Source organism: Astatotilapia calliptera, chromosome 18 (genome assembly GCF_964374335.1).
Source record: "Astatotilapia calliptera chromosome 18, fAstCal68.1, whole genome shotgun sequence".
Lineage (NCBI taxonomy): Eukaryota > Metazoa > Chordata > Actinopteri > Cichliformes > Cichlidae > Astatotilapia > Astatotilapia calliptera.
Genome location: NC_137439.1, coordinates 11,103,225 through 11,115,248, shown reverse-complemented (window position 1 = coordinate 11,115,248; position 12,024 = coordinate 11,103,225). Strand labels below are relative to the sequence as shown.

The window sequence follows — 12,024 nt, the reverse complement described above, 5'->3', positions numbered from 1 at the left end:
CAGTGTCATACCACTTAGATGATGCATAAATTTAAACTGTGAAAGTAACCCGAATATAACTTATGCAAGCAGCAATCCATACAAATCAACAGAGTCCATGAAGGTTTAACAGCTTCCAGGGGGACAAATATTTCTTATGTGATAAAAACAACTGATCAGAATAAAAGTTCTTACACTGAAACATAAACACAAGTAGAGTCATTCAGGCTCATCATTATAGGCGGTACATCAGATCAACTAAAACATTAAGAATTCAAGCAACTTATTGGTGACACAAAAAAGCAGCAGTGACATGCAGCCAGTGTATAAATATCGCTCTCTCTGGCTCTTCCATGAACAGAAGAGGCTCCTTATTGAGGAGAGCCACTGTTTGTGAAGCCTAGCCCCTCTGTTTCTGTAGGGCCTTCAGGGGCTGGGGCTGGCTGACAATGCCAACCATTATTAGCACTTTACAGCCCCAGATGACTGTGTCAGTGGCCCCCAGGCTGGTGGCAGAGTCCCGTGACCAGCACTAAACCCCAGCCCCAGCCTAGTCAAGCCTTAGACTTATCCACCCACAGTCAAGCCCGATCTCCGGGACTCTGCAGGACAGTTGGATACCTGGCCCATCCTAGGTGTGCCTCTGCTGTGGCCATTTTCACAACATAACATCCTAACCTGATTAAACATGCACCACATGTCAGTCACAAACTCAAATCCCAGTTTTAAACCTAAGAACCCGAAGTTGAGTTTTGAAACTTGCTTAAATTAAAAATAAATAAATAAAAAATTCTTAGTCAAAGCAGGCGTTTTCACATAACAATAACTAATTAGCAATTATATTAGCAACTAATTTGGATTTTTGTTTCCTGTTTTTGTACTTGATAAATAACAACTGAACAGTTTCAGTTTAAGAAACACTAATGACCTTAAAAACAAGCTTGTGTGTGTGTGTGTGTGTGTGTGTGTGTGTGTGTATATATATATATATATATATATATATATATATATATATATATATATATATATATATATATTATTTTAAAATTCGGAAATAGCAAAAAAAAAAAAAAGCATAAAATCTTAACTATACCTATATCAAACCACCTCTTTATGAACTACATCTTTTGTTGCTGTTAAACCATCTAAAAAAGATTCAGATTCCTTTTCATTTGATCAAAGAACATTTGCCTGTTGTTTGTTTCATAATCCATACGCTAAATCTCTTAAATCATGCCCCTAAAAATTATATTATGATCATTTAAAAGACTAAAAAAATAGACAGACTAATAAAAAAAAAAAAACAAACAAAAAAAAAAAAAAAACTGAAATGAAAACAGAGAAAAAAAACAAAACAAAAACACAAAACTATGAAACAATAAGACATTACAAAAACCCAACTCAATTTGTGAACTATAATGTACACACAAATCTTAGCATTAAATTATTGTGTTCCTGTTGAGACAAAGTCACCAGAGGAAGTACATGGTTGGCTGCTCTGAGTTTGTGGTACATTTATTTTAAAAAAAAAACAAAAAAAAAAAAAAACCTCTAAGGCATCTCAGGCCTCATCCTCATTGCAGGAATAAGCCCCAACTTGTTCACAGCCAATTTACTCAGTACCACCACCATCCAGTGTAGCTCTCCTCTGGCCCAATCCTGTTTGGCTGCTGCAGCCCAACATCCCAGCCATCATCATCATCAAGCACACTAACACAAGAGAGTTTCATACCAGCCTAAACAGCATCTAGCACTGGTATGATGATGAATCTCAACATATTATTTGTGCCATGTTTTGTGTCATATTTGCTGTGGGAACATTCACCACAGCAGCAGGCCTGGGAGTTCAGATTTGCGTGTGAAAAAGTGTTTGATTTTGCCGTTGACACATCCAAGGCATTGCGATGGAACCAGCCTGCCGCAGCTGAAAATAGCTTATAATCAATCAGCTGGCAGACACATATCTGTGCTCTTAAAACGTATAAATGTGCAATGCAGAGGCCAGATCGATGGGTGACAGGATTCCAAAAACATCGATATGGACATGCTCTTTGGCATAACAAGCGCCTGCCATCGGCCCGTACTTATTTCCTGTGCCTCTGTCCGATGGGCCATCCAGCGTTAGGCTGGCTGGAAAAAATATATCTGCCAGTGGTGCAAGGTCTGTGAAGGACAACACAAATGAAACAGAAGAAGTATATAATCCGCCCTTGTAAAATCTAAATATGACATCTAGCTAAATCTAACCAAAATGTGTTCTGGTGGCATTGTTGCAAAACCACAAATCGCAAAAAGTGAGCTACATATAGGTTATTTCCTTTTTGCTAAACGTGCATAGTGACTGATTAGCAAAACTAATTGCTATCAAGATCAAGGAGTCACCAGCACAGCCCCACTAATCAGCATGGTGTTTAAATATAAATAAAAAGAGAGTAAGATATGAAATAAAACTGAAATAAAAGTCATGACAATGCGGTTTTATACTATGTGAGTGTTACAAGCTTGTAATACAACTTGTGCTGACGTTTTCCAGGGAGAATCTTAGTATACTGCTAACATCAGAGGTAATAACCATGAGCAGAAAAACCTGCAAATAACCAAACAAGTTTAGATTCTCCCGCCATCTGAGGAACTGAAAACTCAAGTGAATTACTTTAGACGGCAATGTCCCCACAATCGTAGGACAACTCGCATGATCTGATATCCCTGTGGCGAAGTTGTTCCCACATCATCACAACAGTGTTGGTCCAGGATCAACACCGCAACCAACCAATTACATTATCTCAGATTCCAGTTAGCATTACCTGAGAAGTTAGCTAATACTGTTAAAAACAACAACATAAATAACCCAAATTTAACTAACAGCAAAGTTAACCTGAATATATACCTGTTATATTGAATTGATTAATAAAGTAAATACTTTAAATGGTTACCATCTGTTCCAGGAGAGAGCTTTTTTTCCTTTTCCCAGCATATTCCAAACTTATGACATCACAACAACATGATAATGCAGAAACAACACCAGCACAGAGAAATCAGATACACCAGGACAACCCTGTTGTATTCGAGCAGGGCTAATGAAGCTAGCATGATTGTTAGCTTTGGTTGATACCATGTATGCCTCATGAACTGTGGAAACTTTGTGGTTTGATCAGGAAGGGCGTCCAGCATATAACTCTCATATCTATCAACCACTTGTTACAAGGGCGCAAGAGAAAATAGCTTTCTTTATATACCGAGTGCATGTGTGTCACTCTGTGTTCATACCAGTGTATGTGCTTCAGTGCAGCTTAATTCGCTCCGTTTCTGTTAATCCATTACATCTGTTTGTGTCACTTCTACTCTACGCTCCATTTTAACACAGCCAAAAATCACATTAAATCTCTTCTCACATAGTTTTCTTTTCCTAGTGTCAGGCAACAAAACAAGGTGAAATATTGACTTTAATGCAGCCATCAGAGTCAATATTTCCACCAATATTTTGACCACAGAGCGAACAGAGGCAAGCCATTTACCAGGCCGCTGCTCTACACCGCTGAAATCCGGATTTCGTGATCTCGATGTAGTCTGGCAAAAATCTAACCCTGTTCTGAGAATGAAACTGTATTTACACATAAACCAAAGTGTCTCAGCTCTGTATAATGCGCTGCACTAATTAAATTGGCTATTTCTTTGTCACTTATTCCTCTTCCTAGGGGCGGGGCCAGCAGCCATTCCAGTTCAATTCAAAGCTACCCTCAAAGTTCAGATATCTATAGTGGGAAAATATGAGGCTAACAATAATGTCCCATAATCTACCACAATAAAGTGGTAGATTATGGGACCTTTAAAAAGCAAAGCCTAAACAACAAGAGACATTCACAAAAAAATAAAAAAAATACTGATATCAAAACACAAACATTTGATTTAATACACCCAGTCTCCAACAGAAGGACCTATGCTCCCTTTCTTTTAACCCAGTTGGCAGCTGAAGCAGTCTGCCACAACTTCCAGGATGGTTACTCAGAACAGTTCGTGGTCATAACAACAATAGGTGTGCATGTGTATATGTGTGGACCTTTACACATACATGTCTGTTGCCATGTAGGACAGAGTATCTATGAGAGTTCATACAGAGGTTAGAACCGAGAGGAAGTAAGCGAGAGGCTGTGGAGTCTGACAATTTCCAGCCTTCAATCAAAACACACGGCTCAGGCAACACAGGGATACTGTGAGGTTTCTGCTGAAAAGCAAGATTTAGGAACATGGTGCAAAAAGCCTAGCAGTTATCAAAATGGTTAGACCATTCATTTTTTTTTAAGATTTAATATTTCTGTTTATGTCAAATAAATTTACAGCACCACAGTTAGATTATTACACAACTTTATCTTTCAAAGAAAAAACATTCCGAGATGAAAAGTCACAAAGCTTTAAGTTTAACAAATAAGGTAATGTTTATTCTAAAGATTTTATTTTGTGATAGAGAAAAAAAAAAAAAAAGTAAAGCGGGGGCGAGAGATGGGGAATATAACACAGCAAATTGGCCTGGGGCGTACTCAAACCCATACCGCTGCAGCCTTCGGTACATGGGGCACGTGCTAGAGGGGCGCCCCGATGATGATTCCTTGACCAAACATTATTGTATAACTGCCCAAACAGGAGCAGAGAGGCAGAGATAGGAGGATAAAATGACAGGCAGAGGAGAGCAGAAAGAATGAATGATATTTTTGTGGAGGAGGAGGATGAAAATAGAGAGGGAAAAAAAATCTGACTTCAATCATTTGGCAGTATTCCCCCCCCTCATTCAAAACAGTAGATGTAGGACAGAAAAAGGCATAGCAACCAAGTTCAAAATCAATACACACAACAGAGAAGTCACACATGAAGCACTGAAACACTGTATGCTTTTCATTGTCTTCATTTTACTGTGTTAATGTTTGCTCATGTCACAGGACAGCTGTATTATCAGCACTCGGGCTAGCTGCAAGCCTCAGTGGTTTCAGCTATGACAATATTCCTGGAGATTTCAACATTCAGAAGCATTTGCAGCATTTGTGACGAGGAACTAACAAAGATCTGAAATGTTTATGGTACCACGATATTAAATGATGTCACCATGACACTGGGATATGGACTAAAATAAACACAACATGCTCTTTTCTTTCTTTCTTTTTTGCGCTGCCCTACAACACGCAGACTGACTCAGAGCAGCAAAGACAAACACAGGCCGTGTGGACTGTAACAGCTCCACCTTACAGATTCATGTGACTCTCTAACCATCACCTGACTTTTTCTCTTCTTTCTATGGACGCTCCTCACAGGCAGGGGAACAACAACAAAAGTTACATTAATGTTCGAGGAACAGAAGATATTTAGGGGAAAATTAAAAACTCTCTCTACACTCCAAACATATGAACACACCAGTCACTGATGTAGCCTGCTTGTGACCTCGAGTTATTAGTTTTGTATCTTCTAATGCGTTTTAGCTTTGAATTCAGTTTGGCTTCAGTTAGTTTCCAGAGTGGGCTTGCTTCTTCCAGTTTTTGTTAGTTTTAGTCTTTTCAATTATAAATATATATTTTAAGGGACAGGTATTTAAGAAAATTGTAATAGATGTGACATTACCACACCACTGTAAAGACATCCTAAGAACACTTCCTCTACATTTTATATTAATTCACTTTGTAAGTTCATTTATCTATTTATTTATTTTTCCCCCCCCCAAGTCTAGGTTTTTTTTGTTTGTTTTCTTTTTGTTTGTTTGGTTTGTTTTGTTTTGTTTTTTTTTTGGGGGGGGGGGGGGGGGGTCAGTTAACTGCCAATGTTTTACCACACCTAGATTTAGTTTGCAGTTTTACTTTAGTTTACTATAATGACCTCGCTTTGATCGAACCCTCAGAGATAAAGGGAGCCAACCTTTGGGATGGGAGGGGACTCCTGAGCCCACAGCATGTACATATCCTCATATTTACATGTGACTCCAGAGGTGAGTCAGAGGAGAAGCAGAAAGAGAGCACTGTAATCAGTGAATCCTTTTGCATATCCAAACTTCCTTTTACAGGGAACAGAGGGGCCCTTCCTAGTGTACAACCAGCTCCCTATGGTGGCCCAAAGTGCTTTAGGAGCCGTAAAAACAATCCGGGACTCTCCTCAAAGTGACATCAGTTTCAGCACCCTGCACACTGCAGTATCAGTACTTACTACATCTACAGTTCAGCTGGACTAAGATCGTAGCTGCTACACTTTACACTGTTATTTAGTGAACCAACCCGAAGGTAGATGTTTGTCTTACTTAAACAGTTGAAAAATACTAGCTTTAACTAGAGCAGGGATAGTGGCCTAACAAAGGGACTAATCTGGCCCATCTAATGGATTGGCAAATTGTAAAAGTTGCTATTAAACAAGACCTATATGCTGGACAGTATTTGGAGGATCACTTCATGAGAGCCCAAACTGTTCCTTTCATGTCTACATCATTGACATTATAGATAGCCAGCCATACAAAACCAAGGAATGAAAAAAAATTAGGCATTTTTTTTACTGTTATTATTCCATTCAATAACAAAATTCCTGTTTGTTTTTTTTACTTTGTTTTTTCCCCAAGTTAAGAGAAATTCTCACCTTTTTTTAATTATGTGAAAGAGCTGCCAACTAATATGTTTCTTAGAGCACAGTTAAGCCAAAGCCCACCAACAGGTTTCTTTGATTTTCTACATAAGTATTTCTTTACGATTATGTTTCTCAAAACTGCACATCTCAGGCTGTACATCAGTTTTGCAACAATAACAACAATCACCACCACAATAACAACAACGATAGCAATCAAAACAGAAGACCCTCAGAAAGTTTCAGCTACGCTACTTAATACCAAAAAGAAAGAACTGATTTAGAGGCATTTAATCAGTTATAGATTGCAGGAAACAGCCGTCTAGCCAAGACCAAATTTAACTTTATGTGGTTTATGTGCTAAACTGAGTTTGACACCCCCGAACTGCAAGATTACACCATCATTACCTAATTACAGTTTTCAATAGAACAGCTTCAATAAATTTAACACTGGGGCATTTTAATACAGGTCAGACCAGGCTTTGCATATTGCCATGGAGAAAAGCCAAACACTGATATGAGGAGAGATATGCTAAATTTTCCAATGGACAGCTACAGCTCTTGCTCAATTTGCCACACCCAGAGTAAACATATCTTAGCCACATTCATATACGACATGACACCAACAGACACTGCAGAGCTTTCACCTCAAAGGCGACAGGGGGGGGGAGAAAAAAAAAAAAAAAAAAAAAAAAACAGCCCAAAAAACCAAGGGGGTAGATGAAGCAGAGATTATAATTTGCAGGATGAAAAACAAACCAGGTCCTTTATCCTTCCCATTTATAGCAGCACAAACCACCAAGTACATAAAAGCATGTGTTCATGAAGTGAACTCCGTAAAATGTATTATGAAGGTTTGAACTCACTATTGTGCACAGTCGATGAGCTGGTATTCATTGGACCTCTCAAAGCATGCTTTCACTCCTTCGTCGTCCCACAGCTTCTTTGCGTGATCAAAGAACTCCTGAGAGGGATTAAAAAAAAAGTTTTAAAAGCAACAAAAACACATCAAGAAAAACATTTATATACAAGTACATGTACAGTCATATGAAAAAGAAAGTACAATCTCTTTTAGTTCATCTGGTCTTCAACAAGTCTTATAAATAGGTACAAAACATGACATATTAAATATTATTCATTTAATAAAAACCAAGACATAAATGAAAGAGCAGTGTTGGAAAAACTACGTGCACCCTCACTGTGTCTATAGGAATTAAGAGAGTGAGTAGCAGCCAGGTGCTGCTAATCAAATGCACTTGATTAACTTATGACTATTAATTGTGAGCAACAAACAAACACAAGCAAACGTTTTGGCTTTTTCGTGGTCTCAAGCATTTAAGGATGCTGCCCAGCAATCCAGGAAGGGTTGCAAGTCCATTTTCAAAAATATAATCCTTCCCAGGGAGAAAGATTACGCACAAGTTGCCAATCTCCCCAGGAGTGGACGTCCCAGAAAGAAGCATGTTAAATGTTAAAGTTCATGACAGTAGAATTAGAAAAAGACTGAACAAGTATAGCTTGTTTGGAAAGGATACCTGGTGAAAGCCTCTTCTCTCTAAAAAGAACATGGCACCGTGGCCTAGGTTTGTAAATTTGCATCTGAACAAACCAAAGAACCGATGAGACCGAAGTGGAGAGCCTTGGCCGTAGTGCACAGCGAAAACCAAACAGAATATCAACACTAACACCTCATACCAGTTGTCAACCACAGTGGCGGGGGAGTGATGATTTGAGGCTGTTTTTTTCAGCTGCAGGACCTGGTCACCTTATAGTGATTGAGTGAAACAGTGACGATCCATCTGACAGCTGGAGCTAAAGCTGGGCTAAAACTGCACCATGCAACAGGATAATGATCCAAATTGCCCACAAAACAAGAATCAAAGCGTCGCAATGGCCTGAAGTCTAAAACTTAACCTGACTCAAATCCAAAAGTAGCATCTAGTAGTAGCATCACGTGGAAAATTATGAAAAAAGTTAATTGCTAATAAAGGTGGTTCAACGAGTAATTGAATCATGGGGCGGACTTAGTTTTTCACTCATGGTTTCTGCATTTTTGCTCAGTTAAATAAATAATAAGACAGTTTAATATATTATGTGTCATTGTTTACCTGAGGTTTTGTTTAAATAATTTTAGAACTTGTAAAGGACCAAATAAGTTTTTTATTTGTATATCATGTCCTGACACATACATTTTTCTCTTTCTTTATATAAAAAAATAGAAAGAGGTTGCAATTCTATCCTGTGTATTATGACATTTTCCAAACGTTCTCATGTTATTTCTGAAAATACAACTTTTTCTAGTCATGCTACAACCCAAGCATGTTATTTCCTGACTTGAAACGTATTTAGCCTAGCTTTGGGATACCTGTTGGGATACCTTTGCGTAACCTCCAGTTTGCAAGAACAACATTCTCTCAGCAAACATGAAAGCACATAAGAACAACAACAACAACACGTTGCGGGTGTCCACAGCTCTCCGTGTCCACTAACAACAAATACATTCACGACCTTTAGCTTTGCGCCAAAAACAGATTTCTTAGAATCGGTTTCTACTGCTACACGTAGCAAAAGCCCAACCCTATCTTTAACCCTTTTCACTTTGGTGCTGTAAGGTAATGTAAGGTAAGTAGGTCATCTAAATACCTTCTGATATGTTTTAGTTCTCCCCTAATGGACAAGACCTGAGAGAACAATTTAATAAAAAGAAGAAAAAAAAAGAAGAATGATGATTCAGATATTGGAAGTCCAATCTAGTCCGAACACTGCTGTGTCACTGTAGGGGCATGAAGTGACAATTTATGACATTGGAGGGTAGAATTAAAATTGAAATAATATTGGATTGATGCAATCATTTACTGTAAATCATTTCATTACCATTTCATTGGTATTAATTAACTGTTAAAAACCCACACCATCTGACTCCAGCTGCATATTTGAGGTGTGAGAGTTCATTTCATTCCACTTGGCACCACCAACAAAACAATACGACTTCCTGGAGAAGCTTTCACGTAGCCATCAAGCTAATTCTGCGCAATGAGAGCGGGGATGCTGCTGGCTAAGTGTATTCACTGATCATCGTGTCTTCCAATGTTATTGCACTTTGCATTCAAAGTCAGGGCTTCAATGACATGACGCATGACATTACACCTGGAAATTTAAAGCAGGACACTGCAGACACTTTTTGGCATGAAAACAAAAAACAAAAAACTTTTTTCCTTTAAAATAACCACTTTGTATAAACATCTATCAAGAAAAACATACTAAATCACACAAATCACTAAACTGAAAGTTACATATACACAGTACACACACACACTTCACCCAGACCAAATACTTTTCTTCCATAGCTGGAGACAGTTACCTCAAAATGCAGGAGCAGAAAAGAATTTCTCACTCAACAACATTTCCTACATAACTACTGGACATGATGAAAACAGCAGGTCTCCTAGTTTGTTAGATCTGAATCACACCTATACAAAGATATGCACCATATATTCATATCCATGCTTCCAGGTTTGGTTTTCTCTTTTCCACCCTGTGTGTGTGTGTGTGTGTGTGTGTGTGTGTGTGTGTGTGTGTGTGTGTGTGTGTGTGTGTGTGTGTATGTATGTATGTATGTATGTATGTATATATATATATATATATATATATATATATATATATATATATATATATATATATATATATATATATATATATATATATATATATATATATATATATATATATATATATATATATATATAAATAAAAATGGCTATAAAAATGAAAAGTAAGGTAAGAGTCTTTGAGCACATGCACCCCCCCGAAAGTCTGTTGTAAGCCAAGAAAATCCCTAGCTTTATGTTCCATTTTACAACCTGTTGCAACAGAAAGGACAAAGTTGTAAACTAAAATGCTAACAAACACCATCTGTATTAGTCAATTAAGAGATTAGATGTTATATTGGCGGGGGGGGGGGGGGGGGGGGGTTTACACTCACTGTCACAATAGAGACTATACAGTTCAGCCCCTACTGTCACTCTGTAAGGACTGCTGTGGTATCTTAAGTTTTCATGTTTAAATTACAAAACTACAAGATGACGTTTAAAGAGAAGAGAGGGTCAGAGTGAACTTAACTGTTATGTCTCTCTCCATTTCATTAAGTCTGTCTGACGTTATCTATGTCCTCCCGCCAATCTAAATCTAAAAGCAACATGAGAACATACGTCTTGCATGTACGCAATTTTGCTTTCCCATTCAATTCCTTGATCCATGTTTATCCAGGAATTTCTAAAAACTTAGTGTAGATCCTCTAAAGTACATAAATATAACCTGCACTTCTGGTGAATGAAATCCATCCATCTATGCTGTAAATGCGTAGTTTCAGTACTTCAGCTAATGAGAGAAACTCATCAATGACTAAGACACTTTCCAGGAGTCTCTGTTCAATCTAGACAGAGGTGATTCGGCTAATATTCCTATTCGCTGCTTGTCCACATGTCTTTGAAATGGGCTCCTACTCTAGCATGGAGGCACCACATGACTCTCTGCGCTCAGCACTGGCTCTTCGCTGTGACTGGAGAGAGGGTTAAAGTAGCCCCAAACCAGAGAGAGAGGGGGAGAGAGAAAGGGAGAAGGGAGGCTGATAAATGATCACATGCTCCGGGAGATCTCCTCTCGGCAGATCCGGTGATTCAGTTAAACATGGAGTGGGAGGGTAAAAAAAAAAGAAAAAAAAAAAAGACTGATCCAGTCCTTTTGTTATATATGGCCTTACATTTAAGGTTTTTCCTCACTTGTGCCTTTGATAGACTTTTCATGCCAAGCTGTTAGCTGTTCTATCAAAATATGCAACATAACACATTGCACAACTGTGGATCTGCTTCCTGCAGCACACAGTTTACCTCTTGAACAAAAAAAAAAAAAAAAAAAAAAAAGCAGCCATATTTGCTTTCTGGTCTGTGTTTGCGTTCACCTCGGTTTCAGTCGAAATTCAACCCCCAACTGAACCAGTATCAGTAAGACAACACTAGTGCTGGTACAGGTCTCATAGAAGAAACATTAAGGGGTCTGAGACCCTAAAGAAAGGCTCAAAAAGGCTGGTGAGTGCTGAAGCTTGATGGAGGGAGGATGAGGGGTGGAAGGGGCAATAAGAAGGAAAGGAGAAAAGAAAAAAAAATATGGTCCTTAGGGCTCTTTTCCACAGAGGCGTGTGACACTGGGTCTTTGAATAAATGCAGTGTGTGCTACAGTGCCCTACAGAGGAACTGATAACACAGAAAGAGACCAGGAGGGAATCTGCTAAAACACAAGTTTTTTAACCCTTTCCTATGCTCTTCCTCCCACGCCATTTCCACCCCCCCACTCTATCGCCAGCCTCAAGATACTGATCATTTCTCAGCCTCTCAATGTTAATAAAGTTTTTGTGATGTAATCTGTCATACAGGTCAGGAAGACCAAGAACAAAATGGCCTACAT

The 12,024-nt window shown here is 38.5% G+C and overlaps 1 protein-coding gene across 1 annotated transcript in view; it reads right to left on the bottom strand.

Moving 5' to 3' along the window:
- LOC113009954 (guanine nucleotide-binding protein G(olf) subunit alpha) overlaps positions 1 to 12,024 on the bottom strand; it is a 51,877-nt gene that overhangs the window by 20,562 nt on the left and 19,291 nt on the right. Inside the window, exon 5 of the mRNA XM_026148654.2 lies at positions 7,431 to 7,528. Within this exon, the coding sequence (XP_026004439.1) occupies positions 7,431 to 7,528 (98 nt within the window). The remainder of the gene's footprint in view (positions 1 to 7,430; positions 7,529 to 12,024) is intronic.